Source organism: Calonectris borealis, chromosome 13 (assembly GCF_964195595.1).
Source record: "Calonectris borealis chromosome 13, bCalBor7.hap1.2, whole genome shotgun sequence".
Lineage (NCBI taxonomy): Eukaryota > Metazoa > Chordata > Aves > Procellariiformes > Procellariidae > Calonectris > Calonectris borealis.
In genome coordinates, this window is record NC_134324.1 from 503,413 (window position 1) to 529,245 (window position 25,833).

The 25,833-nt window shown below is 56.3% G+C and overlaps 1 protein-coding gene across 1 annotated transcript; it reads right to left on the minus strand.

Moving 5' to 3' along the window:
- Positions 1-12,605: 12,605 nt before the first annotated feature.
- EDA2R (ectodysplasin A2 receptor) lies at positions 12,606-19,349 on the minus strand. The gene is made up of 8 exons (XM_075162692.1): positions 19,245-19,349; positions 18,383-18,561; positions 17,478-17,563; positions 17,003-17,167; positions 16,340-16,486; positions 15,399-15,889; positions 14,721-14,769; positions 12,606-14,295 (listed from the first exon to the last, which is right to left on the minus strand). The coding sequence occupies exons 1-8, from the start codon at positions 19,329-19,331 to the stop codon at positions 14,000-14,002; spliced, it is 1,500 nt and encodes a 499-aa protein (XP_075018793.1). The 5' UTR covers positions 19,332-19,349; the 3' UTR covers positions 12,606-13,999.
- Between the last annotated feature and the right edge of the window lie 6,484 nt (positions 19,350-25,833).

The window sequence follows — 25,833 nt, forward strand, 5'->3', positions numbered from 1 at the left end:
CTGCAAGGATCTTCAGTTGGTGATTGTAGCTGAAAGTAGCGACAGTGATTTCAAACCACCATTTGGACAGTTTCGTGCCATTCTACAGAACTGCAGCAGATTCCTCAGCCAGACCTGCCGAAGTCATTGCTATTATTTCAGATCCACACTTGTGGCCAACTTGAGTACCGTAATCAGCATGATTCCAAGGTGGCCAGACTTTGGGGGTTGTTAGGAGATAGTTTATGATACATAATAAAAATGATGGCAGGCAAATTTTAGAGCAACAGATTTTGTTCTTCTTTTTTGAGATGATGTTTGCTTGCTGCCACATCTTGTCCCAGGCAATTTCAAACAGGAATTAAATGATCAATTAGTCAACGACCTAAACCTTCTGCAGCTTCTTTCTCCTTCCACTGCTCATTTTGATCTTTTACTGGTGACACATGTCAAACAAGGCAGAATTCAGAATTATAAGGAGTTCCTGGATCACCCAAAATTTCCATGATGGATTTGCCACAAAGCTCAGTTAATGAGGAGTTGCAATAGCCTGGATGACCCTGGGCTATTTTGGAAGTTTTTGTTTCCTTCTGAATTGTGATACATTGCTCAGACCTTTCACATTAAGGTTAATAAACCAAGTCCCTCCTAAAGACTGGAAAGGAATCAAGTTTTAGTTTTTACCATTAGGGTATTTCTAGGATTCCCTTCATAGCACAGTGTCTTTCGTGAATCTGTCTTTACAGGTCCACGAAAGTTATTTAACAGACTATCTTCATTTTCTACCCTGTTCTTGAATTAAATGCACCAGTGGCTCTTGCTTACAAACAGTGAATAATGCCGACAGTTCCCTGCATGGAGATGGCAATAGCTACAGCTCCGAATAAATGCCTTAACACAGTATCCCCTCTTTATGTTCACATTTCTATTGCAGGCTATAGATTTTTTTCCCTTTATTGAATTTGAAGGTTAATTTTAAGAAACCTAAAGCTAAAGCTGACTTGAACATAAGGGTACCCAGTGTTCTATTTAAAAGAATTGTATTAAATTGCATTACCTTGTCTTCTATTTAGTGGAATAGAAGTATTCTGTTGTCCTTCACAGATTGCAGGGCATAATGTAGAAATATATTCATCCTCTGGGTGAACTGTAATGATTAACATAGCTAATAAAGACCATGAATATTCAGCAATATATTCAGACATCTCAGCTATAAATGGGAACAGGTTGAAAATGAACCTTAACCTTCTCTGATCCCCAGCATTCAAATGCTGCAGGCACCATCGTGTTCCTCCTGCCAGCAGTGGCCAGGATGAGCAACTTTTAATGACTCACTGGTGCCCTTGTGAAATATTTCTGGTGAGAAGCTGGAGGATTGTACCTTTAAACTGTACATTGCAAATATGAAGTTTAGTGCCCTACATTTCTGGCTAGCTCTGGGGGCACTAATTCTAATTTAAGGGAAGATTTTTATTTCATTTATGATGTGATTCACGGTGCGGACGGAGAAATGGAGGGACAGAAAAAAAAAGAGGAAAAAGAGCACTCTGAGGGTTAGTGACAAACCAGCTCGGGTGTGCCAGACCTTCCAGCAGCAATTCCTACGCTCGTTCCCTCAGCTCTGTCCACGCACCCTGGCCGAGCATCCCTCGACCCCTCTGGGTGCCGATGGGCCGGTCAGAGCCCCGTGCCCAGCCTGAGCCCCCCACCTGCCCAGCAGCCAGTCTTCTGCTCTTAACTCGGTTTCACAGGGGGCCAGGCAGAAACAATGGGTTCCTGGGGTTTTGGCCAGGGAATTAGCAGTTAAGGCATTCATTTCAGTCCTGCGTGCAACCCTGCAAAGCGATCCCTGCATTTTAAAGCAGCAGGGTTGCTAACGCCTGCAAGTGACAGTAAAGGGAGGCTGGTGACCTCAGGACTGGCTATGTTTTGTGCTCTTCTTTTCCTCCGAACTCAAACATTATAAAATCCAGCTGGCTCACGTTCTTGCCACATGAAAGGTTATTTATCGCTGCATCCTCTAGGTCTTATCTGAGAATGACAGAGGAGCTTGCTCAAGAAGAGGTCAGACCCTTCAGCTCCAGAAGAGCTGAAGTTCTCTTCTTACAAGCAGGAACTTGTAAGAAGTTCCTCTAAATCTAAAGGAAGATTCTCTCCCTTCCCCCTGGATGATTTCGCTCATCAGCGCTACCGCCCCGCTGCCAGTGCCCGCAGCCAGCTGTGGCACAGCTGTCTGCCCCGCGCCCAGGGCGTGCCTTTGGGAGAGGCACCGCGTCGCAGGTGGGCCCAGGAAGAGTGGCCTGCAGCAGAGCTGACCGCTTGCAGGCTGGTGTCAAAAGGGGCAGCAAAAAAAGGAAAGGGGAGGACACTGGCAACATCAGCTTGGCTCATATCCCTTGTTATAGAAGCTTAAAATAGCACAGAAAGCCCAAATATCATGTAACTACATGATTCCATGATTTTATTCTCCATATTCTTGGAAAAACTAAAGCTCTTTTAGAAACTTTAAGAGTGCCGGTTTACAACCTTTTATCTCTTTGCTCCTTTGAGCACTTATCATGGCTAGCCATAATGTTTGGTAAGTGAAGAACACTGCATTTTCATTATCCCAGAAAATCGACATAGCAGCAAATTAATAGAATAGGAAATAAAACACAGGCTTGGACAAAGCCAGGGAACGAAGAGGAGGAAAGGCAGAGGGAAGGGATGCTTTATGCTAAGGTGGCATTCACAGGGGTGCATTGTGCACGCAGCTGGACCTGAACAGAGATCCGTTCATCCGCGCAGGCAGCTGAGGAGCCTGGCTGGTTTCGCCAGAGGCAAAGGTAGTGCTGACAGCGCTGCGTTCATCGGCTCTTCGCTGGCTCCCGCACGGTGATTCCACGCTGGGCACCAAGTGCCTGGAAAGGAAAAGCTCACACCCTTTAATGGCAGTCTAGTTCCTGCTTGTAAAAGATGCTGAGATCTTCCAGAGCTCCTCTCCGTGGGGAGAGAAGTGGGGGTACGGACACAGTCTCGTACCAGCAAAAATGGGGCGGGAAGGGGGAGCGCCTGCAAGCGTTGCTGCAGGTTGTGTGCTCATGGGCACGGGCTGCCGGTTCCTCCGGGGATCCAACCCGGGGCCTGCGTCTGCCTCAGCCTGCAAGCGAAAGCAAGGTGTTGGAGGAAGTTATGCCGGGTTTTACCAAAATACTCTACTCCAAAACATTCTAAATCATGGCTGTAAAGAACATGAGAGTTGGAGAATCAAACAGTAAAAAAGTAGGAAATCAAAGCTTCCCATGAAAATCGGCGTTCTCGTGCCTATGCATTGTGCTACAGGTACTGCCATTTTCAGCTAAATGTCAGCCAGAGGTGATGAATGAGATCTCATATGTGTACGTCTGCATGAAACAGGTTTTCCACTAACCTCATTCTCGGGAAAAGCTTAGTTCTTTCATCTGGAGCTCCCCCATAAAAACATGATTAGTCTAAGGCAGACAGAGTATGGTAAAAATCCATGGAACCTACGCGAGGCAAAGTTAATAGCTGTGAAAACCAGAGCTCCTCGCTGGAAAGTAGTGCTCACGGCACTCATCCAGCGCTGTCTGGAGCCATGGTGCCTAATGGCCAAGTGACAACGTGACCCCCAGCTCTCCCAGAGACCCCTCCTGCTTTCGCCCCTTGTCGCCCACCAGCAGCTCGAGCTTTCCACCCCGGCTTGCGTCTCCCGCATCCCAGCTCCCTCGGCCTCTCCTCCCTGCCCAGCTGGCCAGGCAGTCACTGCTGTCCCCCTGAGCTGGCCCCGGCTTGTGCCAGGCCAGTAACGGCCCCAGTGGCCAAGCCTGAATTGATTTACTTATTTTTTCTGAAGCCAAGTTGTCAAATTTTTTATTTTGCCTTCGTGTTTTCCTGGTCGTTTCAAAGGAAGGAGAGACCGAGGGTGAAGGTGGGAGGAACTGCAGTACTTTCCTGTCTGTTGCTTTAAGCATTGCTAATATGTTCTCTGCTCCCCCTCCTTGCCCAAAGTGGAGGATATGAGCCTTTCCTCCATTGCATTTAGTTTGTATCTATATTTACGTGTGCGTATGTATGTGTACACACACACACTGCGGATGCGAGGCTGCCATTTCAAATACCCTTCCGTGGCGCCTGTGCCACGGGACAGGAGCAGGTCTCCGCCGGTGCCCCGGCTGAGGGGTGCACGCTTTGGGAGGACCCCCTGGGGCACGACCAGGGTGAGACCTCAGCGAGGACGGGAGAGCAGCTCACAGGCCGCCCTGCTCCTGCCAGCGCTCTGCCGGCGGAGCGGTCCTCGCCGCGTGCCCCGGGTCCTGCCGCACCCGCCGAGCAGCACCGGGGCCGGGCAGGACAGAGCCCCCCGGCTCGGGGCCGTATCTGACCCGAGGCATCGTGTGCTCGTCACTCCTACTTGTTTTACATCAGCGGTAGGAGGTAAGAAATTATGAAAATTGGCCCTATTGTTGTTGTATTTGATTGGGGTATTTATTTGTAATCCAATAATTCCTTAAAACCAGCTCAGAGGAGGATGTGAGGGGGAGTTTGAAGAGGTGTTGAATAGGTTGCAAAAACATTTTATTCTTTTGCTAAAACTCCGTTCCCCAATGCAGCTGCATTCGAATCCCAAACCAGCCCATTATCCAGTGTATTGGCTCCCGTTAACAACATAATTGTCACACACAAATAGGCTGGCCAGTCTCAAAAAACCTCATTTACCACCAGGACTCAGGGAGGGAATATAGGAATTTCACTGGGATAATAATGTATTTTGATGGATAGTAATAATTATTGGCATCACACTGTCCCTGAAGACAAAGAGTGTTTGTTTTTCATCAGTAAGGCTTTATGATTGGAGCTGCAATGTTTTTCCTTAAAAATTAACTTCTGCTGCCAATAAAAGGAATCAGGTTCCCATTTTTAATCTCTTTTTTTTTTTTTTTTTTTTGGTGGTGGTTGTTGTTGCTGCCAGTTTGGTTCCAGCTGAGAGGGTTTGCTCTCATTAATGTCCCCCTAATCCCTAAACACTGTGTCCAGTTTCCCAGCCCTCCGTCCACACAGCCGGGGCAGCGTGGGGTGGGGGGGTCCCCTTCTTCAAATTTGGAGGGAATCTGATGGCAGAGACCGTCCTCGGGCCTGGCTGCGGTTTCGTCTGCCCAGCAAAGCCATGGGGTGATATTTGCACTTACTGCGCGGGCGATGCAAAGCAGCCGGAGACGCTGCGTGCCAAACACAGCACTGCGAAGCTTTTTAGCTGCTTTTTGAAGACTACATCTGGAGAGTCCCTGGGAGTCAGCTCACAGGTCTGACAGGTGGGTTTGGAAGGTAGAAGAAAAATAAATTTCTGTCTCCTGGCAAACACATTCAATAATTTGCTGTAAAATGTGTGTTTTCATTCACTTGTAATTGCCCTGGTGTCCTGCAGAGAGGCAGTTACAGGAGAACCATGCACGCAAGGGAGAGCCTGTGGAAAATACAAAATGGGAAAATCAGAGAACAAACAATAAAAAATCGTCTGTGGGGAAGGAGAGGAAAGTAGAGAAGGAAAGAAACTTGGGACTGGAAATTCAGTTCTCTCTAATTGATTTAAGTCTTCATTTTTAGCAACCGATATTTAACGAACTGTCCTCTAGCCCCCTATGCAGAGGAGACAGGCGCAGAAATTGGTGCAGAGCAGGTCTGAAAGGTTCAGTGCCACAATGACTCCGTCAAGGAGAGCACGGAGGTGTGCGGCTGAGCGAGGTGAGCCCAGCGGGAGAAGTGGGTTTTTACGGTCCTGAGTGCGACCGGTGCCCGCGGGGGCGAGTAATCCCCACGCGAGCCGCAGCAGCACGGGGAGCTGAGCATCACCCGGGCCTGGCCCTCCTGACATCAAAACGAGCTGAAATTTAATTACCGGCTTTCTCCTTGAGTTCACCCCTGTGAATCCCCTTCTCTCCCCGCCGTCGTCCCTGTGGGGTTCCTGCTCTTTCCTGCTCGCGACGGACGCGCGCAGGGAGGCTGGGGAGCGGGGCCGGACCCTCCGCTGGGGTGGCTGCTGCATCGCCACTTCCGCCAGCCTCCCCTCACCTAAAAGCCGGGGCAGCAGCTCGTCACCACCGCTGGGCTTGGGGACACGGGGCGGGGGCTGCGCGGCCAGGGACAACCTCGCACGCGAGGGCAGTGGGCTGAGAGCAGGGACCCGCAGCAGGCGCCAGCACGGAGAGAGCCAGCAGCACGTTCCTCCCCTCCTTCCTCTTCTCCATGGCTGTCCCACCTTGGGTCGAGGACAGCCTGTCGCAGGTGTTTGAAGGAAACCTCTGGAGGAACATAGTTTCCGTACTGGTGAGCTTCCAAGTCCAGGTGCAGTTTGGTGCCCGGCTGTCTACCTAAATTCTGCCAAAGTATTCATGCTGGGCAAGTAGATGTTAATGACTTGGCTTAAGTTACCTTAGACTGACACAGAAATTTGGTCAGACCGTTTTCCGCCCACCTGAAATGCGCTCTGAACGTTTGGGAAAGATTCTTCTGTCACATAAGTGAATGCAATCAGGCATCTCTGTGTGCTAATGAAGCAGCTGTGCCAGGTCAAGGCTCTGCAGAGCCGAGCTGCGCAGGGCTCACCTCCGCTCGCTGCCGGTGGGTTTTCTGCCTCTCTTATTTGTGGTGGCTCGCTTTTCTTCAGACCCTGTTGGGCTGTGTTTAAACATCATAGCTTTCTGTAGGGTAGGCAAGAAAATGAAGTGCAAAAGCAGGAAAGCTGCATTTGCCCGAGGTGTTACTGAGCACTCCATCATTTCTGCTATCGGCTCGCTCCACCCCAGCTTTGCAGTTTAGCCAAACTCTCCGGAGGAGAACCTGCTTCCCTCTTCTGACCCTTTTCTACAGAGAAAAGAGCAGCCTTTCTCTGGTCACACAGTCCCTTTTCCTGCCCTCTCCTTCCTCTAAGTACAGTTTTTTGGTCTGTGTTTTCATGCAACGCTGTTTTTAGTCCAGATCATCTCAGACCAAAGAGGGACAGGCAAACACAGGGTTTCAGGAACAAGGTCTTAATGTAAAAGCACTTGCTCTGTGCATCCAGAATCTGCACACGAAGGAAACCTTAGAAAGCTCATCTCGCTTAACTGTTCACAGGGCTCATTAATTAGCCTGGCTCTTGCCGAAGGCTGCCAAGCAGGATCCCACCCGGAGCGTTTCATTAGTGGGAACATCTCCTCCAGCCTGGTGAGACCTCTCCATCAGCTCCCCTTTGCGACTCAGTGCTGGCTGGGCAGAAGGACGTGCCCTCAGATGGGAGCCCCGTGAGGAAGAAGCAAAGACCCCACTTGACTTGCCACAGCACCTCAGGAGGTCTTAAATAAAGTCTGCTCAGGATGTACCGGTCTACACAAGGACATAGAGTCACTGGTCTCCCCCTCTGCAGTTACTTCGTCAGGGGATGCAAGTGATGTGTCTCAACAGCCCACACGTTTCAGCCAAATTCTTTGAAGTAAAAACCCATCAGGAATATTTGGCTTGGCAGGATCAAGCTGTGGCTGCTGTGAAAGGCAGGACACACGTCTGCATTCCTGCTCCAGAGACCAGCTCAGGAGAACGCCCAGTGCACATGCCTCGTGTGGGCCAAGTGGCATTTACTGGCATCCTCCTCTGGAACTGGAGGCTTGTCCAGCAGTCGCCCTGTGTGCTTTGAATGCCTTTGTATCAGTTTTGTGTCCCAGCTGGAGATGTTCCTCCCGGAGGCAGTTGAGGTGAGGACCGTGTGTACCCCAGCATCTTGATATGCTGCCAGCCTCTCTGCAAATTGTGGCTGATGAGGCACCAGGAACTGGAGAGGCAGGAGTCAGCCTTGTTCTGACCACTGCGGAGCTGGTTTTCAACCCCACACTTCTCTCCTTGCATGGAGTATTCCTCCTGCCAGCTCTGGTCCACAGATGTCTGCGTTTATCACAGTGCTGAGAACAAGAATCCCAAGTACTTTGAGGGGAACATGGTTTATCACCGTTCCTTGTGCATCAGCCAAAGATGAGGCGAGACCAGACAACACAAACGCTCTGAGGCAAGAGGCAGAGCGGGGTGTAAACCTCGTGTTCTCAGGGAGCTCCTGGTTTGGGCGTAAGCGTCTGCTTTGCATGGGAGTGGTCACCCCAGGGACTTCTCCAGAAGAGCGGACCCTTGAGGTGGGGCCAAACCCACCCACCCCTTACCTACTGCAGCGTGTCCAGTCCTCAGGCACCGGAGGATGAAAAGTCCTGGACGGTTACAGCCCCAAACCCAGGAGTCACGCGCAGGCAAGGCAAGGCAAGGCACACTGAACGTGCCCGCCCCAGCGGCGCGCAAGAGGCTGCTCTCCCAACAGATGCGCCGCGGGCGCTCTCCTCCACGCGCAGCCTTCCTGCAGCGAGCCAGCGGCCGCAGGCAAGCTGCTGGGCACGGGCTGGGCTCTCGGCCCAGCCGCAAGGCCTGCCTCGCCCGCGGGAGGCTGGGCTCCTCCGAGCTGCGGCACGCCTGCCCGCACCACCCACCCCCCGTGTTACTGGGGGCTCGGTGCGGGCAGAGACGTCAGGATCCCCGAGCCCTTGCCGACCTTCAGTTAGGCTGGTTGTCCTCAGTGCAGCAGCAAATTCACTTCCCCGTTAACCTGGGGTGTATTATTTCAAGCATCTGTGAGAACAGAAGCCCCACGCACCCGAGGAACTCCGTGGAAAAGGCTTCTTTGGAAGCCACGTACGCTGAATACCTCTACCGATCCTATGGTTTTGCATTCAGTGATGAATGACCGGTTCTTCTGGGCCCCGTCAGAGGCTTCTCTATCCACACCTATCGTACGCTTTAAGGGCAGAGGCACAGTCAGCGACGCAGGGCTGCACGCAGCAGCAGCGCGTGTGGGTATTCTTCACAACAGGAATGAGCGGTAGCAATACCAGCACCTGTAAGGCCTGTGAGAGTTTGGACAAGTATAATAGCTTTAATTAGAAAAGAAAATCATATCCTTCATTCCAATAATTATTTAAAAGAACAGACCAAGTGTAAGGGCATGAACAGACTTAACGAGCACTGTAATTACCGAGCTTAAAGAACAACTGTTCCTCGGCAAAGCTTCAGGAACAGGAGCTCCTTGGGCATCATTTATGGGGTCTCTGCCACCTCCCCCTCCCCAGGCCACGCAGCGAACCCCACCTGGGGTTTGGCCCTTTGAGGAAGATTAAACAACAAACAGCGGCTGATGCCCCCCGTCGGGGCAGGCACCTCGCGGGGAAGGGGCCGGGGCCACAGCTGCTCCTCTCCAGCAGTGCCCATTTGAGCTGCTCCTGCCCCATTCCCACACCAGCATCATGAGGATGACGGACTTGGCCGCAACAGCATCTCCTCTGAAAAGCGCCGCCGGCCCCTGCCAGAGGCACCCCTCCGGGGCACCGCCGCGGCCAGCACGCACGGCCAGGTCCCCGGCCGCACGGCTGCCCCGAGGGCTGGCGCTGCCCCGTGCCCGCGGCCGGGCGGCGGGGCTGGGGGTCTGTACGCTCCTGCCCGACAGACCGACCCGAGGAATCGACACCGAGCATCACCACCTCCGACCTTGAAATTTATTTAACTACAAACATACAGCATTCGAGAGCACCAGGTCTGGGAGGAACGTGGGGCACGCACGCATGCACCCCTTGTTTAACAAAAAGGGCAGGAGCCTCAGCTACTGCTTTATTTGAATACAGTCATCAGCCCAAAAAACAACAGGAACAACTCTACTTAAGAATTACAATGGTAATGACACAGAATTTACAAAAATATAAATAACCTATTCGTAACCTTAAAGAAAAATAACATCCACCATAAAAAATACCATGTATTCCCCTAGGTAAACCATGGCTACAGAAATGTATGGTTTTAATTATCTTTTTTAAGAAGCACCAGAGTCTGCATTATTAAGTAATCCAAAACACATAGGGCATTTCCCCCTAACACTTGCAGACTTTTCTGAGAAGTGTGCCCAGATCCTTAAAACCGAGTTTTCTTCAGTATTGCCTGCTTCTGTAAGAACATATTGAAGGCACAATTCTTATAAGCACCCTGTTCAAGAAAAGCACCCAAGGATGTACTAATTGTTCATTTTAATGAACGCTTTAATAGGATTTAAGTATGTGCCTATTTTAAGTCTATGCTTAAGAGCCTTCCAGAACAGGGCTGGATTTAAACTTATCATACAAATTCCTCTGCAAATCAGACTTCCAGACAAGAGTGGTGTCAAAAACAATCGCTTGTAAAAAAATAATCCTGCTGCACAAGAGTCTTTCCATTGTTCAGCCCCAGCTAAAGTTTGCACAGATGCTGAATTATTTGATTTCTTTCAACTCTTTTTGAGCCATGCCAGCTTGGCACAGACAGCTTCCTGACGCTGCAACACGAGATCCAGCGCTATGGGAATTTCCTTCCCTTACATTCCACGTATTGTGCTGAAAATACTATTAAAAAGCAAAAGTCAAGTATCAAGTCCATTGGTTCCCAGCTAAAGAAATTCACTGCCCAGGGACTGCCGCCGTTTCTGACGTCCAAACCGCAGCGCTATGCCCTGTTTTTCAGGCTCTCGTGGTTCCCCATCTCCCGAGGGCTTCATCTGGGCTTGTGGCAACCCGGCCAAAGGGGTCCCCAGGGGTGAGTTGAAGGCCACCTGTAGAAGTTTGGCCCGTGTAAACACAGCTGATTTTGTCACCACAGCCAGAAGGAGGGTACCTGCCACGGACACCAGTGAGAGTGGGGAGCAGCCCTTGGGTGGGAGCTGGGGGGGCTCCACCGCTGAAAAGCCCCGTCCCGCAATGCTCTCGTGCGGGGTCAAGCCTCCCTGGAGCACCAACCACGGCGACTCGCACCGGGACCACGTATGAGGCTCTGGGTGGGACTGAGAACAGTAAACACACACTTAAAACCACCCCTGCCTTGCGCTGCCAGCTCCTGCCAGCCCAGCGCCGCAGGCAGCGCGCCCCGCGGCACGGCTGCGGCTCGAGGGGCAGCACCGGGAGCTGCGGCACAGCACAAACCCACCCTACACATTGTATACGGCATGGCACACACCCACCCTACGCACCGTGCAGGGCATGGCACACACCCACCCTACACATTGTATATGGCATGCACACACCCACCCTACGTGCCACCTCCTCAGCCTCGAGGCAGAGGTTAAGTTTTGACCATGAATAATATTGCTCAGACAGCAAACAGCTGAAAAAATAATACTTTACCTTAAAAACTATGAAGGGAATGGGGTTGATTTCTTTAAAGAAGGAAGAAAAAAAAAAAAATTAAAAAATAATCCATCCAATGGGTCCAGAGCCGACCCATTGGCACACCAGCAGAAGTGCTCAGCACGTGCGGGAGGGACAAATGCAAGGACCTGCAGCACACGCGTGTGACGATGTCCTCATTATTCACTGTTTTTAATTTAACAGCCGTTCCTGCCTATCCCTTGCTCCCGACGCTGCCGTGGGAGAGGAGGAAGCCGGCTCTGCTGTCCTGCCCGGCCGCCACGGCTCTGGGCACCCTGAGGGACCACCCACTGGTGGCACCGGTGACACCCGTACACAGGGACACGCTGGACAAGCCACCCAGATGGGGCCCAACTTCAAAGCCAGAGCTGGTGAGTTGAGCTGCACGAATGCTCTTACTCAGACGCTCTAGGTGAATTTATCTTAATTCCCACTGGAAGTGACTAAGTGTGTCCACAGAGGGACTAAATATTTATTCAATTTTGTTACATGATTAATCCAAACGCTCTCACTCTGCCGCAGATAAACCTCAAACAAAAAAACCCTGACCCCGGGCTGCGTTTGCTTTAGCAATACTTTTCCCGACTGCTCTGTAACAGACCAAGCATGTAACGAGAGCCTGACTAACCCCGGCCTAAAACGGGTACAAGGTCTCATACTTCTGGGTCTTGCAGAGCACCGAGCAATAAAACGACCTTGACTTTGGAAGAAACGAACAGCGGGGGAGAGAAAGTGTCACATCCAGCTGAAACTGCCCGTGCCTCGCGTTATCTAACCACATCCTGAGCGCGTTCAAGTCCTAACAGCATGTAACAGGGAAAAGAAAAGAGAACAGCAGCTATTAATACCCGTGTTCGGGCAGGTCTGAGGAAAGGGCTGCCTTCCCAGAAGGTCGCCTGCTTTTTCCAAGTACTGTGGTCAGATAAAAGGCAAAACTTGCGAGCTCAGCCGGGGATGCCTGGCGGGTGCCCGGGCAGGCAGCAGGGTAATAGTGCCGCTTGCTGGCGACCGCCGTGCCGCCGGCATGGCCAAGGACCCCGGTGACAGGGGAGAAAGCAGAAAGCGGTCGCCAGACCCAGCCGCAGCATTGAGGAACAAAGCAACTCAATGCCAGAGCGAGTGCCGCCAGCTCGGCCCTGGCGCTGCCGCACAGGGGTCCCGGGACAACCCGGGGTGACACTTATGGGATGACACCTAAAGGCGCCGGGCGTTGAACCGCCGGTCGCAGGGAGTTGCGGGTCGCCGGCGCCCGCCGCAGCCCCGCTGCCGGCTGCTCTGCCCATGACCTCAGCAGGAACGGCATCCGTGGCCGGGCGCCGGCACCGCCGCGTTGGCCCCACGCCGGCTGGCGGCCGCGCCGGGGCAGCTCCCCGCATGCCTGGCCGCCCCCGCGCCGCCTCGCCCTGCGCGCAGGCACTCGCCCCCGACAGACGTGCCAGACTGCAGAGAGACGGGCAGGAGCAGCGCTCGCCGGGCAGGGCTCGGCTCCGGCACGGGCTCCCGCTGCATCCCCCAAGCCCCGTCTGTCGGGCCTCCGGCAAAATCCCGTGTAATGCCGCAGAGGCTGGGGGCAGATTCAGAACAGCCCGGACGCCTGCAGCCACCAGCCCCGGGGCACAACACCCAAAATCAGGGGCGCATGGTGCAGGCGGGGCTGTTGCAAGCTCCGACAAATCCTCCAGGAAGAAATTAAAAGCAGAAGGGTGCTCCCCTCCCTAGCAGCTACTCCCAGAAATTAGAAAACTGGGCCATTTTTAGGCAGGGGAAAAAAAAAAAGAGAAAGATTATTTTAAAACAAGCCGGCTCTGCCGTGACTGGCACAGGGACGTCACCGCTGACTGTGACGCAGCCACGGTCACGGCTTCAGCCTCCAGCTGCTGCCTGGCGCTGGCTTGGCGCCGGCCGCTCCCCGGGGCACGGCGGTGAAGCAGCCCTGGCTCTGCTGCCCTGTGTCACCGCAGGGCGGTTTGCAAAGCCTCGGCGCTCGGAGGCGGCGGTCAGCAGAGGTCTGCGGGGCCGGGGCGCACGGCAGGAGCCCAGGGCACGAGCCAGCACCTCCCCAGGCCGGCAGCCACAGCTCTGCGCTGTAACAAGGACATACGTCCCCCATCCCGGGGATCAGTCTGAGACTCCTGCAAGAAAACCGCACCGCTTCACAAAAAGGACACGAAGGGGAAGGCGCCAGGGTGGCACAGGGAGACCGAAGGCTGGAGCCCGGCGCAGCAGCCACAGCCAGGTCCTCTGCCGAGGACCACATCCGGCACAGAGGGAGAGGAGCGAGCGAAGAGTAAACTGGGAAAGTGGCCACCGGCACCCGGGAAAGCAGAGCATGGGCCAGATGAAGGACAGGAAAGCTGGAATGGGAGGGAGGCGGCGGCTGGGCCCACAGGAGGGTGGCTGCGCGTGGAGACCGAGCCCCGTGGGCGAGGGACCCCATGCCAACAGTGGGGGCTCGCTGCAGAGCGAGAGCACCGCGGCACGGGCGGCAGAGCGACTGACGGCACTCCGCTGCCAGACAAGGGTGTCCACACAGCCGGAGAAAAATGGCCTCCAGAGGGGCCTGAGCGAACCCTCCCGCGTGGAGGCTGGGAGGAGGCACGGCTGCGGCCTCCCGGCACTCCCCCGCGGAGGGATGCTGCCCCTCGCGTCCTTCTGCTCCGCGATGCAAAGACCACCTCCACGTACTCCCCACGTGCACACCAGAGAGACGATGTGACCGCAGGGCTACCGGATCCTCTCCCGTACCAGTACACACAGTGCCTGGAGCTTCCTCCGTCCCTCCCCTGTCCTCTCTAGCGCTGGCGGCCCTGAGCCTGGCTGAGCGCAAAGTGGTCGCAGAGCAGGAGCAAGGCATCGAACCGCTGGAGCCGCTGCAGAGCCTGGGCCAGGAGCGGGATGGTGACCGCGTCTCCCGAGTAGGTGAAGTGAGCGACGAGCTGCTCAAATCCAGATATCCGTCCCAGCAACTGGGGCGCGACCCCCAGCTCCAGTGCCACGTGGCTGAAGTTCTTCACACCGTTCAAGGAAGGGTCCAACAAGAAGGCAAGTGACTGCACCAAGGAATGGGGCAGCTCTGCTACTGGGAGACCTGGGGGCAGCAAAGCGGGGTTAGAAACCAACCTATCTGGCTAGGATAAGGATAAACAAAGCAGCCAGACTCCAGCCCCTGTCCCCGCCGAGCAGGTGGAACGCCACGCTGCCAGGGCAGGTATCTCCTCCAAACATCACTTTCAGAGCTCAGCAACATGGAGCTGGCTCAGTCCCGGGGAGGCTGGTAACTGGTGACAACTGGGCGTCCATCCGCCACCCACCCGCAGACCATTCAAGGCAGCATCACAAAAAACCTACCCTGTGAACTAGCACCAAAGGCCACAAAAGTCAGGTAAGTCCCTGTGATGACTGGCACCTCCACGTAGCCGTGGCGGGCTTCTGGAGGAGCTCCCTTCCAAGAATCTGCCTCTCTCCACTGCCCCAATACTTGGAGAACAAAGATGAAGCTGAGAAGACACTTACCCTTCGCCGTGCTGCTGATCTGAGTCACGAGGCTCTGGGCATCATCCACCTGGCAAGACAAAGACCCCACGGTTGGTGGCGGTCTGGTGAGAACAGCAACGCCTGTCACTGCTCCCAGGGCCGTCACAGAGGCTCAGGGGAATGGCGCTTCTCCTTCCAGCTCCACCATCCCACGCAGCCAACGACCTCCTCGGGATGCTCCAGGGCCTCCCAGCAAACTGCTTCTATAAACGGTCACCTACAGCTACGCTGTTAAACGCGAGACTCTGCCAGACACTGTCTGAGCCTCAGTGATGTGAGTCACCGGGTTCATGACGAGCCCACCAGAGAGGGAGGAGGAAGCAGCTCCCCGCTGCCAGGCCAGCTTTCTGGAGAGCAAGAGGACAGGAACCACTCGGGAGCACATCAGTTAGAGATACGCTTATACATTCAATGCATTGACTCTGGTCTTCCGGGTGTTTGAAACCGCCCCAGCAGGGCACGTCTCCGTGGCCGATGGCCTGTTGAGTGACACATCACTGAACATCTGACAAATCATTTTTGGTAATTACCAGTTAGTCCCAGATATTAACGAACCTTCGCCTACATCCCTAACCCACCAGCGAGCCCAGCACCCTGTGCCCGAGCCCCGGGTGTCCGGCGGTGGTTCAGAGGAGCAACGAGGCCGGAGGAACTTACTGGCTGCTCCCCGCTTTCGGCGGTGGGGTTCGGGAAGGTGGAGGGCAGGTGCCGGGCTCCCTCCCTCCCTGCGCCGCTGCTCTCTGCCGGGATCCTCTGCACCGCCCGGCTCGCCACGTCGTCCGGCCGCTCGCCGCCCACAAACTCTGCCTGGGTGGAGAACTTCTGGAGGTCCAGCTCGGTGCACTCCACCGGGGCGTGCGGCCACTTGTGCTGCATCTCGGAGGCGCAGGAGGAGAGGGGGGCCAGGGCCTCCGCCGTGCCCGGCTGGCCCTGCCTGGGGTCGGAGGGCGGCAGGACCCCGGCCAGGCAGTCGCCACGGCCCGAGGCCCGGATGAGGGGCTGGCTTTCCAGGAGGCTCCTGCCCAGCTGGGCTTTGGAGGCAGTGCCGACCGCGACGGCCGGTGGCAAGTCCATCTCCGGCTGGAGAGAGGGGAGCTGGAGACCCACGGCTTCCCCGTCTGAGATGAACTGCACCGCTTCCACGGGGCCTGAAACCAGAAACCGGCACGGCTCAGCGAAGCCCGGGATCTGCCCTGGCCCCTGCCGGGGGTCTGCCAGCCCCGCTGCTAAACCCACTGGCCCAGGGCCTGCAGGCGGAGCTGGGAGACCCTGTCAGGGGCCCGATCCTGTGCCCTGCACCACCCCTGAGCAAAGCCACTTTTGTGCCTTTCAGCGAAGTTTTGAGTGGGGTCGATCCCTCCCCCAGTCGCAGGGAGAGCGGGAGCGGGCTGGGGGGATGAGGAGCCGCAGGGGCTGCACGCACGCATTTCTGGTACAAGGCCTGCAAGCATTCGTTAAGAGAGGTCCCAGATTTCCTGTTGGTGGGACTCGGACACTGTCCAGCCCCATCCTTCCTGCCTAAGGGCATCTCAGTAGGTCCTAGGACCGTGCGAGCTGGAGCCCAGCACCACCCTCCCTCCACCCAGAGGAGCAGGTACCTTCTGCCTGCCTGTAGCAGGGGCTCAGGTTCTTCACACCCAGGCAGCAGGGACCAGACATCTGCTCCTCACACAGGAATCTGCCGGGCGCCGCCGCGGTCGGGAACATTGCTCGCTGGCCCGAGAAGTTCTGAGTCCTCAGGAAGACTTGCAGGACAGAGGAGAACCAGTCTGAGTGAAGGCTTGGCTTGCTTCCCCAGCACGTCCTCAGCTGTGCGGTATGTCTGCCGGCGAGGAGCCGGGAGCCAGCAGCTCCCTGGCACGCTGCTGGACACCAACATGCCCCAGCCCCAGCCCCAGCCCCAGCCCCAGCCCCCAAACCTGCTGCCCTCTTCCCTCACCACCCTACGGTCCTGCCCGGCAAAGAGCCGCTCCACCTCAGCCTGCCCCCGAGAAACCCCAGTTCTGCCTGTGAAACGGCATCCTCCTCCTGCCAATTACGGTACTGGGGAGGAGGGAGGCTCCTCCGCCTCTGAGCAGGCAGAGCACAAGAGAGGTCCTGCAGATGTAAAAGGCAGGACGAGGCGTTTATTCTGCATGAGCAGAGGAACGTTTGGGTCACTGTATGCTGCAAGAGCAGCAACGCTCGGGCAATGCTCCAAACAGCGAGGAGGCACGTGCGAACAGCAAAGGGAGAAGGAAGAGAAGCTGGCATTGACTCACCTCGCTGGCACTGGCTCTTCCAAAACCGCTTACAGTAGATGATGGAGAGCGCCAGAAGCACCAGTACGATGATGACCAGGGCACTGCTGGTCAGTGCAAGAAGGGCCGTGTCCTGTGGCGGTACGGTCGGGATGGCTACCTTCACCAGGTTTGTTCTGGACCGACCTGCAAACACACCAGCCACAAAACGTTGGAACCCATCCCCAAGGCTTGGGCCACCCCCTCCCTGCCCGTCCCTCTTCACGTGTAATGACCGTGCCTCCTCCAGCAGGTCTGTGGGACAGGGGCTTGTGCTGTGGCCGGTGGAGTAGGCTGGCCAGCAGGCAGGATCGGTGAAAGGATGGCGCACATCCGAGTGCACGCCTTTGACACGGTCACAATGGCTCAGCATGTACCACGAATCTGCTCCACCACGTCCTCACCGCCCCCTCTACCCCAGAGGGCCTCCCCCCCGCCGGCGAGGGACGGCACGTACACTGAGGCTCGGAGGAGGGCGTCTGCTTGGTGCAAGGGATACACTCCCAATCCAGCTGCCCGCTGATCCGCGCCTTGCGGTAAAACCTGCCAACAGAGCAGAGGGTCTCAGCAGCGCATGGCCCCGCGGCGAGCCCCCGCCGGCCTGGCTCCGGAGAGACGGGCGGCAGTGCGGGGAGAGCCGACCCCCCTGTGCTCCTGCCCCGGCGGGCTGGGACGCCCCAAGGCAGCAGGTCTCTCCATCGCTGGCCGAAGCCGTACCGCAGCTACTTCTTCATGTCTGTCGGCACTTTGACCAAGGAGCAACATCACTGGAGCTGCCTCCACCCCCGCCCCGCGCCTGCTAAAGTGGGCGATAGTGATCAATAGCTCCACGAAGGCACAGCAACACCCCAGCCTACAACTGCGCCTGGGAAGAGCTCATACACCAGAGCCCTGACTCGTTCCCACTGCTCGCCAGCACGTGGTCTGCAGCCCTCGGGCATTTCGCAAGCTGGTTGTACGCAGCAGTCTTCATTTCAGCAACTCCTTAAACCCACCACCCGAGGCACAGTCTGACCTCCTCTCGGGGACCACCCATTGTAGTGGTCTACAGCCACTCATCTTCCAGGGCTTAGCCACCCTGGTGTCCCCAGGAACAACTGAGGCCTGGAAGGAATTTTCTTCCACTGCTCGTTCACTGGAGCCTTCACATTCCCTTCTTTGGAGCTACAAGGGGGCCATCGGATGGGTCTGATTTGCATGTCATTAGCAATGTCCTCAAAGAGGCAGTCCTGGATCACCAGGGCTCCTCTTATGTCCCATGATCTGGGTGGCCCCGATAAAGCCCCCCGTCCATCCCCTCCCTGCACGCTCCCCGGTGCGAGCACCGCGGCACCGCTCAAGCCAGGATCTGGCCCCACTCACCCTGGCAGGCATTCCCCGCAGACCGCGTTGGTCGTCGCCGTGCAGTTGGACTTCTGGACGCGGTTGATGAGGGTGCAGGACAGGCAGGGCTTGCAGCCGTGATGCCCCCAGCTGTCCTTAAACTTCCTGGGAGGGCAGGCAACGCACTGCGCATCCCCCCCGCCGCCGTCGCCACAGTCCTGCAAGACACGAGGTCGGGTGCACGGCTGCGGCGAGGAGCCACTTCAGGTCCCAAAGCGGTACCAAGGGGAACAGTGTCCCTTCTTCGGGGGCACAGGGGTTACCGCTCATGCGAAGGGTGCTCAGAACCCCGCCGAGAGCAGATGCCACCAGAGCAGCTCCGATGGAGACAGGGGAAGCCGTTTGCTGCCCAGCCGGGGCCCGCTGGCCGTGTTTAGGGAGGAGGAAAGCTCCGGCAGCGACGCGCCCCAGGAGGCACCGCTGGCGGGGGGATCCTGCGGGGCGCCTGGGGGGAAGCACCAGTCCCACTGCCGAGGCTGGGCCGGATCCCCCCTGCAGCCGTGTCCTGCTTGCAGCCATCCAGCGTGCAGCCTGGCCGGGCAGCACGGCTTCACCCGGCGCTACGGACCAGGAGGAAATTTAGATTTCCATCCGCAAAAAGGAGAGAGGGCACCCCGAGCAGCAATGCGAAATCCCTTCCCACCCGTCGCTTCCACCGTCTTGCCCTCCTATCCAAGGTGAGGGAAACTGGTCACCGTCCCTTCCCACCGAGTCCCAGCTCTTCCCAACATGCCGGGACCTAAGATTATCCTTCTGAAGGAAGGCTGGCAGAGGATTCCCCTAGCATCGTAAAAGCCTCGGTGCCAGATGATTCCCAGTCCTTCCAGAGCAGCCGATTTACCTTGGAAAGCTCCTGCCCGGGCATGCAGTTTCTGCAGGGGATGCATTTCCCATGCTCATCCAGGTACTCGCTCTCTTGGCAGCTCATCGGGGCCGGAGAGGGGCCGGGAGCCTGAGGAGGAGAGGAAGAGAAGGCAGAGCGGTCACAGCCGGCCCCAACGCTTTTAAGATGAGCAGCATGCCCTTTTCTGGGCAGAAGTTTCCGCTCTGGCCAGGACGGCAGGCTGCATTTCTTATGCATCATGGATGTCACTGGCAGGAGGAGGCTGCCTGCTCCCACCGCACGGAGGGGCTCGGGAAGGGCTTCCCAGCCAGGCTGGGGATGAACTGCCTGGTTTTGCTGCCACATCGCAGCCTTCACGATGGAGCAAATGAAATTTCCTTTCCAGTATTAAGGTAGACCCCCTGATTGCTCAGGTCACAGATTCGCAGGCGGCCAGTGGACTTTGCCAGCCCCGGCTGTAGGACTGCGCACCCCAGACTATCGGCAGAGAGCTCGTACCAGCAAAGTCCCAGCTCTGGGAGCCGGCAGCCCAGCTCCAGCCAGCGCAGGCTGCCCGGGCTCTTGCTCCACACACATTCCGGCTCAGTGCAGGCTCACTTGCAGACATCTCAGAGGACCAGCAGAAGAAGCACCCACCTCCCTTGAAAACACCATCCAGGGCCTTCCCGAGGTGAATTAATGGCTCAGCTGAAGTTAACGGCAGAACCGCCCCAGCCTCAGCAGAGCCACAGTTTGCACCTTCAGCAAGGGTGGCTCACAGGGGAAGACGCGACCGGCGTCTCACCAAGAACAAGCAACTCGGGCTGAAGCTGCAAAACTGAGCAATTTGTTTGGAGTTTTGGAGCTGTCTGTTCATTTCTGCCTATTCTAGATGGGTTCTTGCTGTGATGACAGAAATGGAATAAAATCCACCCCCACTAGACCAATCTTCATTTTGCTTTCCCCATAACATTGTGCAGCAAATCAGGAAAGAAACAGTGTCCAACCAGCCTTCAGAGCAAAACTCGTTAACTTCTAAACACCCACCAGGAATAGGGAACACCTGAAAATGCTCTTTTGAAGACCACCACCCCGAACAGCCTGAACCTCCTGGGGAAGCCTGGCATTTCAACCAGAGCAGTCCTGCTCCACAGCCTCGGGAGGAGGAAAGGCTCGGCCGTCCCCTGCAAGGCTCTAGCAGCAGAAGGGGGAGCAGACTGCAGGGCCCCCGAGCACCCCCTGCCCCTCCTGCCACAGCCCCCTTCCCCTCCCATCCGCACCGTTCCGGGCACCGAACACAACGTCCCACAGCAGCATTCCTCCGCAGGCTTTTTCTGCGCTCCTCTGCTTAATCCCCCACCACTCCCTTGCCGGCTGCCTTTTGGAAGCGGACACTTGGACGGGCTCCCCAGGCTCTGAACGACCGAGATTCATTCGAGATGAAGTCTGCCCCGGACGAGCATAGAAAGTGAGTCACCCCTCGCCGTAGCTCCCGCACGCGGCCGGGTCTCATTAGCTGTTACGAGGAAAGGCAGCGCTAGCCAGCAAGGATTGGCGATGAGAAGCTAAGGGAGCTAAATTTATCTCGCAAACATCTCGGGAGGGGCATGATCACAGCCTATAAATAGCATAAAGGTTACTGACACTACCGAATAAATAAAGGAGATTTGTCACCATCTCAGAAGGTGGCGAAGAGGGAGCTCGGTGCCAATGCCCAGAGAGAAGCACAGGCTTTTGCGTTAGGGTTCAGCTACAGGCTGAATGCAGTAGCAAAAATAAAAAGGGGGGAGACAGGCTCAAGAGGGGTGATACACAACTGCTGCGGAGGGCTGGCACGCTAACGGCCCGAACCCAACCTCTCGGTGAGCTCCGAGCCCGCACGCCCCTCGCCCCCGCCGGCGAGTGCCTCTGCCCAACGCAGGGGGTCAGCGCTGCTGATGCGCTGGTCCGGAGTTTGATGTAGGCTTTCACTCGTAACAAGAGCATAAAGATGTATGAAATAGAGTTGCAAGCAACAGAAAAGGAGCCAAGGCACCAGAGCCTGGAGAACAAGGGGACCGATTTTCATCGGCTCTCCAAAATGCTGTTGTAATACAAGAAGTACTGGTGGAAAAACAAAACACCAAAAAACCAAACCAGCAGTCTTTTTGGTGAAACTGTCCTGTGAACACAACATGACCACTTCCTCTCATATATTTATGGACTTCTCTGCACTTCAGAAGGGCCTGCAGCTAGGGATACATCCCTCGCAGCCTACCTCCCCAGAAGAGGCACAGCTTAAACCAGTTTCCCAAATACAGAAATTACACAGGCAAAAGGAATCCCGTGCCAGTGCAACTCCACGCACAAGGACATCTGCCAGCATGACGGTATCGCTCCGGGATGGCGGGGGAAACAGCGCGCCGCAACCATGCCAGAAAAACTATTAAGTGTAGAGCAGGCCTGCTATTTCTCAAGCCACAATATAATGATACATGGAACGAACGCTTTGTTGAATATCTGGCATGAAATTCAAAGCTGTGGGATTTTTTTCTTACTTCTTATTTTAACCATACCAGAACCGAGACATTTAATTTGTAAGTGGAGCATTCATCCAAACCGCATAGCACTGCCCTGGTAAAGCAGCAATTTCTGATAAGCCACTAAAACCACTGGTCCTAATTAGCCGAAAGTAAAAAACAAAAACAAACAGCAAAACCCTCCCACCTCTTTGGAAACTACATGGGATCTCAAGGTGACTGCCAGAGCAAGAGATGTTACTCGCCAAAGAAAGAGGAATATAAACATGATACAGTATCAATGCACTTACAAGTTGGAGGCAAGCAAAATGTACTGCTTGTACGCACATCGTTTCGAGATGCATGAAATCTCCTAACTTAAAAACATCGTAGTTCGTTAAAGGACTCTTTTATTGTCTTAATGGGACAACTTTCCTGAGCAAGGCGAGCAGAGTGTGTTCCCCACTGCGTTATTATGCAAGACAGCAAAAACATGAGTTGCTGAACGAGTCTCACTGCACGAGGTAAAAAGCATTTCAGCAAAGCTACAGTGCAAGTTGCAGCTCATTCACCTCTGTGACAGTTCTGAGCTCTGTCATTTTGTTTTTCCTGTGAAAATGTAACTTCAAAAAAAAAGTTAGACTATCTGGGAATCTAAACTATTTATAAATTTCTTTTGTGTCCAGCTAATGGATTCTGGTAGGAAAAGGAGGGCAAGGAAATCAATAAGTGAAAGGGTACAAAAAAATCATCCGTGAAAGCGTTAGCGCTTTTCCCCGTCTGACCACGGCCCAGCAGGTACGGGGGTGGGTAGGGCAGGCGCAGACCCCGTCCTCTCGAGCCATGGGTCTCTGCTTGCCCGAGACAGGGGGGTGCCGAGACCCACCTTCCGGGGCTCCGACACCCGCACACCGGCGGCGGCTCTCCTACGTCACTGCGCCAGCCAGCAGGACGTCGCAAGAGGTTTCTACTCTGCTGCACGACAGACTAGCACAGCCAGGCAGTAACTGCGGTTCAGATGAGATACTTGTATATACTGGAACATAAAACTAGAGAGCTGAAATCCTGAATAAGAACTGCAAGTGAAAAGGAAGGGGGAAAAAATGAAATGTTATCTGGAAAATATTACTGCATGCCTTGCGTATGGCAGTGTCTAGTCCCAGTCTCTTGCTCAGTCATTCCTCTGCTCCTGCTCATTAGTCTGCCCTCGTTTTGGCTGGACAGCATCTCTCTGTGCCTCCCTACGCTACAAACCGTGCTGGGAGTGACTCTGCCACAGGATGCCTTGTAGATGAAGGACTGCTCGGGGAAGCAAAAATAGGGGAAAAAAGGCTGAATCCAAATCTTTCCACGTGGCTTGGAAATCAGCCAGTTTTCCAATATATTTGGAAATTTTACTCACAAGATTGTCCACTAATTGTTTAATTTGGAGTGGCTGGGAACTCATGTTTGCTTTAGGTGAAAACACCCCAGCCTCAGGCAGGAAGCACCCTGGGCTGGTCTCATCTCTCTTCACTGCACTGCCACAGCCCCCCGGTTGCAACGCTCACTTTCTACTCCTGCTTGCTCACTTCAGCTGCAGAGGGAGGCATCAGAAACACCACCAACCCCCCAACACAGGACAGAGTGCATCGCTCCTGGTTTTGCTGCTGTTCCCATTCAGCTTTGCAGAGTCCCACAAGGCACCCACCCAGACACAGGTTTATCCCTGCCCAAAGGAAGGGCTGCCCCTGGCGCCACGTGCCCGCAGGGAGCAGGAGCCAGACTACAAGCTGCGGTGGACAACCGAGGCTCGAGAAAGGAGAACCCAGGGTCCTGGAGGAGCAAGACATCCCTCCGGTACGTGGATGACTTCAGTCCTAGGCCACCCCGGGTTGCAGCTACAGGGCTCTACTCCTATATTCACTGCATAGAGGTTTGATAAATAATTACAATTGGGACCATAACCACTGATTTTTGTCAAGTTCTGGCTATCCACCTTGGGCATCCACACTCTGCCCTGCTAGATATCTCAACTAAGACTTCCAAAACTCCTATCAATTTTTTTAAAACCTTGGATTTCTATCTGTTTTTTTTCCCCACACCTACTTCTTAGTAATTGTCACTGTCTTGCTTGCAATAATAATTCAGCCTCTTTGGAGTGCCTGTTTTTTTCTTCAGTTCTTAACACCATTGTAAATAGCTCACACAGATTACACTAAGAGAAAAGCATCATGTAATTTGAATAATGACTGTTATGAATAAAAGAATTTGCAATCAGTACTTATTCTGAACTACTTAAATGTGTCCCCTAAAAATGCCCGACACCTTTCGATAGGTGAAAATACTCACAGCATTTTCAAGGGGTGAACACCGCCATGTGCCCTGACATCTGACCCCAGCAAGCGCTTGGTTACGCGGCTATCACTGGTACATCCCCAAATCCTCGCGTGGAGGTGAGGAGGAACCGAGCACCCCGCGCCAGCGCCTGCGGATCCGACAGCTTAGTTTTGACTGAAACAATCGGGCGAGGCTGGTGGCGGGCTGCGAGACACGGGCGTGCTGTGCAGCGCGGCGTGCGCACCGCCCCACGCGGCTGTGCGATGCGTGTGGCGGGTGCCGCCCACGCGTGTGCACCGCCCACGCGGTGCGGGCGGCGGGCGGGTGCCGTCCGTGGGGCGCGCCCCGGGGCCGCCCGCCTGCGGGTCCCCGCTGTGCCGGGAGCCGCCCGCCCACCCGCCGCGCCGGCCAGCAAGCCCCGGCCTGCCCGCCGCCCCCCCCGGCCCGCCACGCGCGGAGCCCCGCCGCCGCCCGACCCACGCGGGGCGAGCTGCCGGCGCGGCCCCGGCCCGCCCGGCCCCGCCAGCGCCCCCCGCCGCCCGCCCGCGAGAAGGCGGGCAGCGCGCCGGGATATGCCCGGGCACGTCTCGGCGAGGGTCTCCGCGGCGGCACGACCGCCCCGCATCGCCCCGCCCGGCACCCCCGGGCCCAGCACCCCCGGGCTCCCGCACCCCCCGGCGCTCGGAGGTGCCCGCCGGAGCCGGCTGCAGCCGACGTGTATCGCTGCCGCTGCCCTCCCGGGTGCGGCACTCACCGCAGCCCCCGCAACAGCCCCCGCCCGGCGGTGACAGCGGCACCAGGGAGGGTCGGGACCGCCGCCGCGGGCGGGCAGGCAGGTGCGCGGACCCCGCGGCTTACCTGTGTGCCGGTGCCGGCGGGACAGTGCGGAGCGGGGCAGGCAGCACCGGCGGGACGGTGCGGAGCGGGGCAGCGCAGGCAGCACCGGCGGGACGGTGCGGAGCGGGGCAGGCAGGACGGGACGGAGCGGAGCGGCGCAGGCAGGACGGGACGGAGCGGAGCGGAGCGGCGCAGGCAGCACTGGCGGGACGGTGCGGAGCGGGGCAGGCACGACGGGACGGTGCGGAGCGGCGCAGGCAGCACCGGCGGGGCGGTGCGGAGCGGCGCAGGCAGCACCGGCGGGGCGGTGCGGAGCGGAGCGGCGCAGGCAGCACCGGCAGGACCCCGCGTGGAGCGAGCGCGGCGTGCCCCGGGCAGCCGGGAGCGCCGCCGCCACGCCCCACCCCGCCCCGCCGGCTCCCATTGGCGGGCGCCGCCGCCTGGGCGGAGTTATACAAAGGAGCGGCCCTTGCCGGGGCGGCCGGGAGCGGCGCCGACCTGCCGCGCCGAGCACCGGGCCCGGCAGCCGCGGGGCGGGGAGCGGAGCGGGGAGCCGCCACAGGGCGTCTGTGAAAAAAGAGAAACCCCGGGCCACTCGTGCCCGCGTGGGCTCAACAGCCGCCGGCAGCAGCGTAGGGGGTGCCGTGGAGCGGGGAAGGCAGCCTGGAGGCCCAGGCGAGGACCTCGTCCCCAAGACCTGGATTCGTTTGGCATCTCAGCTCCACGCTTCTGGGGGTTGGACGAGGCCCTGTCCAACCACCCCTCGCCGTCAGCGAGAGTGAATACACGCAGGAGATGAACACATTTACCATTTTTGACTGCGGCTCTGCCACGCCGTGCGCACGTACAGCGTGTGTAGGCAGGCAAACACCGGAGCAACCCGAGATGGCCGTGGCCGGGGGGCTTCTCTCACGCTCAGAATTAAACTTCTAACAGCGCATTTGGCGTGACTC

Bases quoted from the DNA above. Each gene is read 5' to 3' on its own strand.
- EDA2R (XM_075162692.1), bottom strand. From the start codon at position 19,331: ATGAGCTGCCAAGAGAGCGAGTACCTGGATGAGCATGGGAAATGCATC. The intron at 16,487-17,002 runs GTGAGTCAATGC...CTGTCCTGCAAG, and splicing joins GAAGAGCCAGTGCCAGCGAG to TCTTCCTGAGGACTCAGAAC. The intron at 14,770-15,398 runs GTAAGTTCCTCC...TTGTCTTGCCAG, and splicing joins CCGAAAGCGGGGAGCAGCCA to GTGGATGATGCCCAGAGCCT.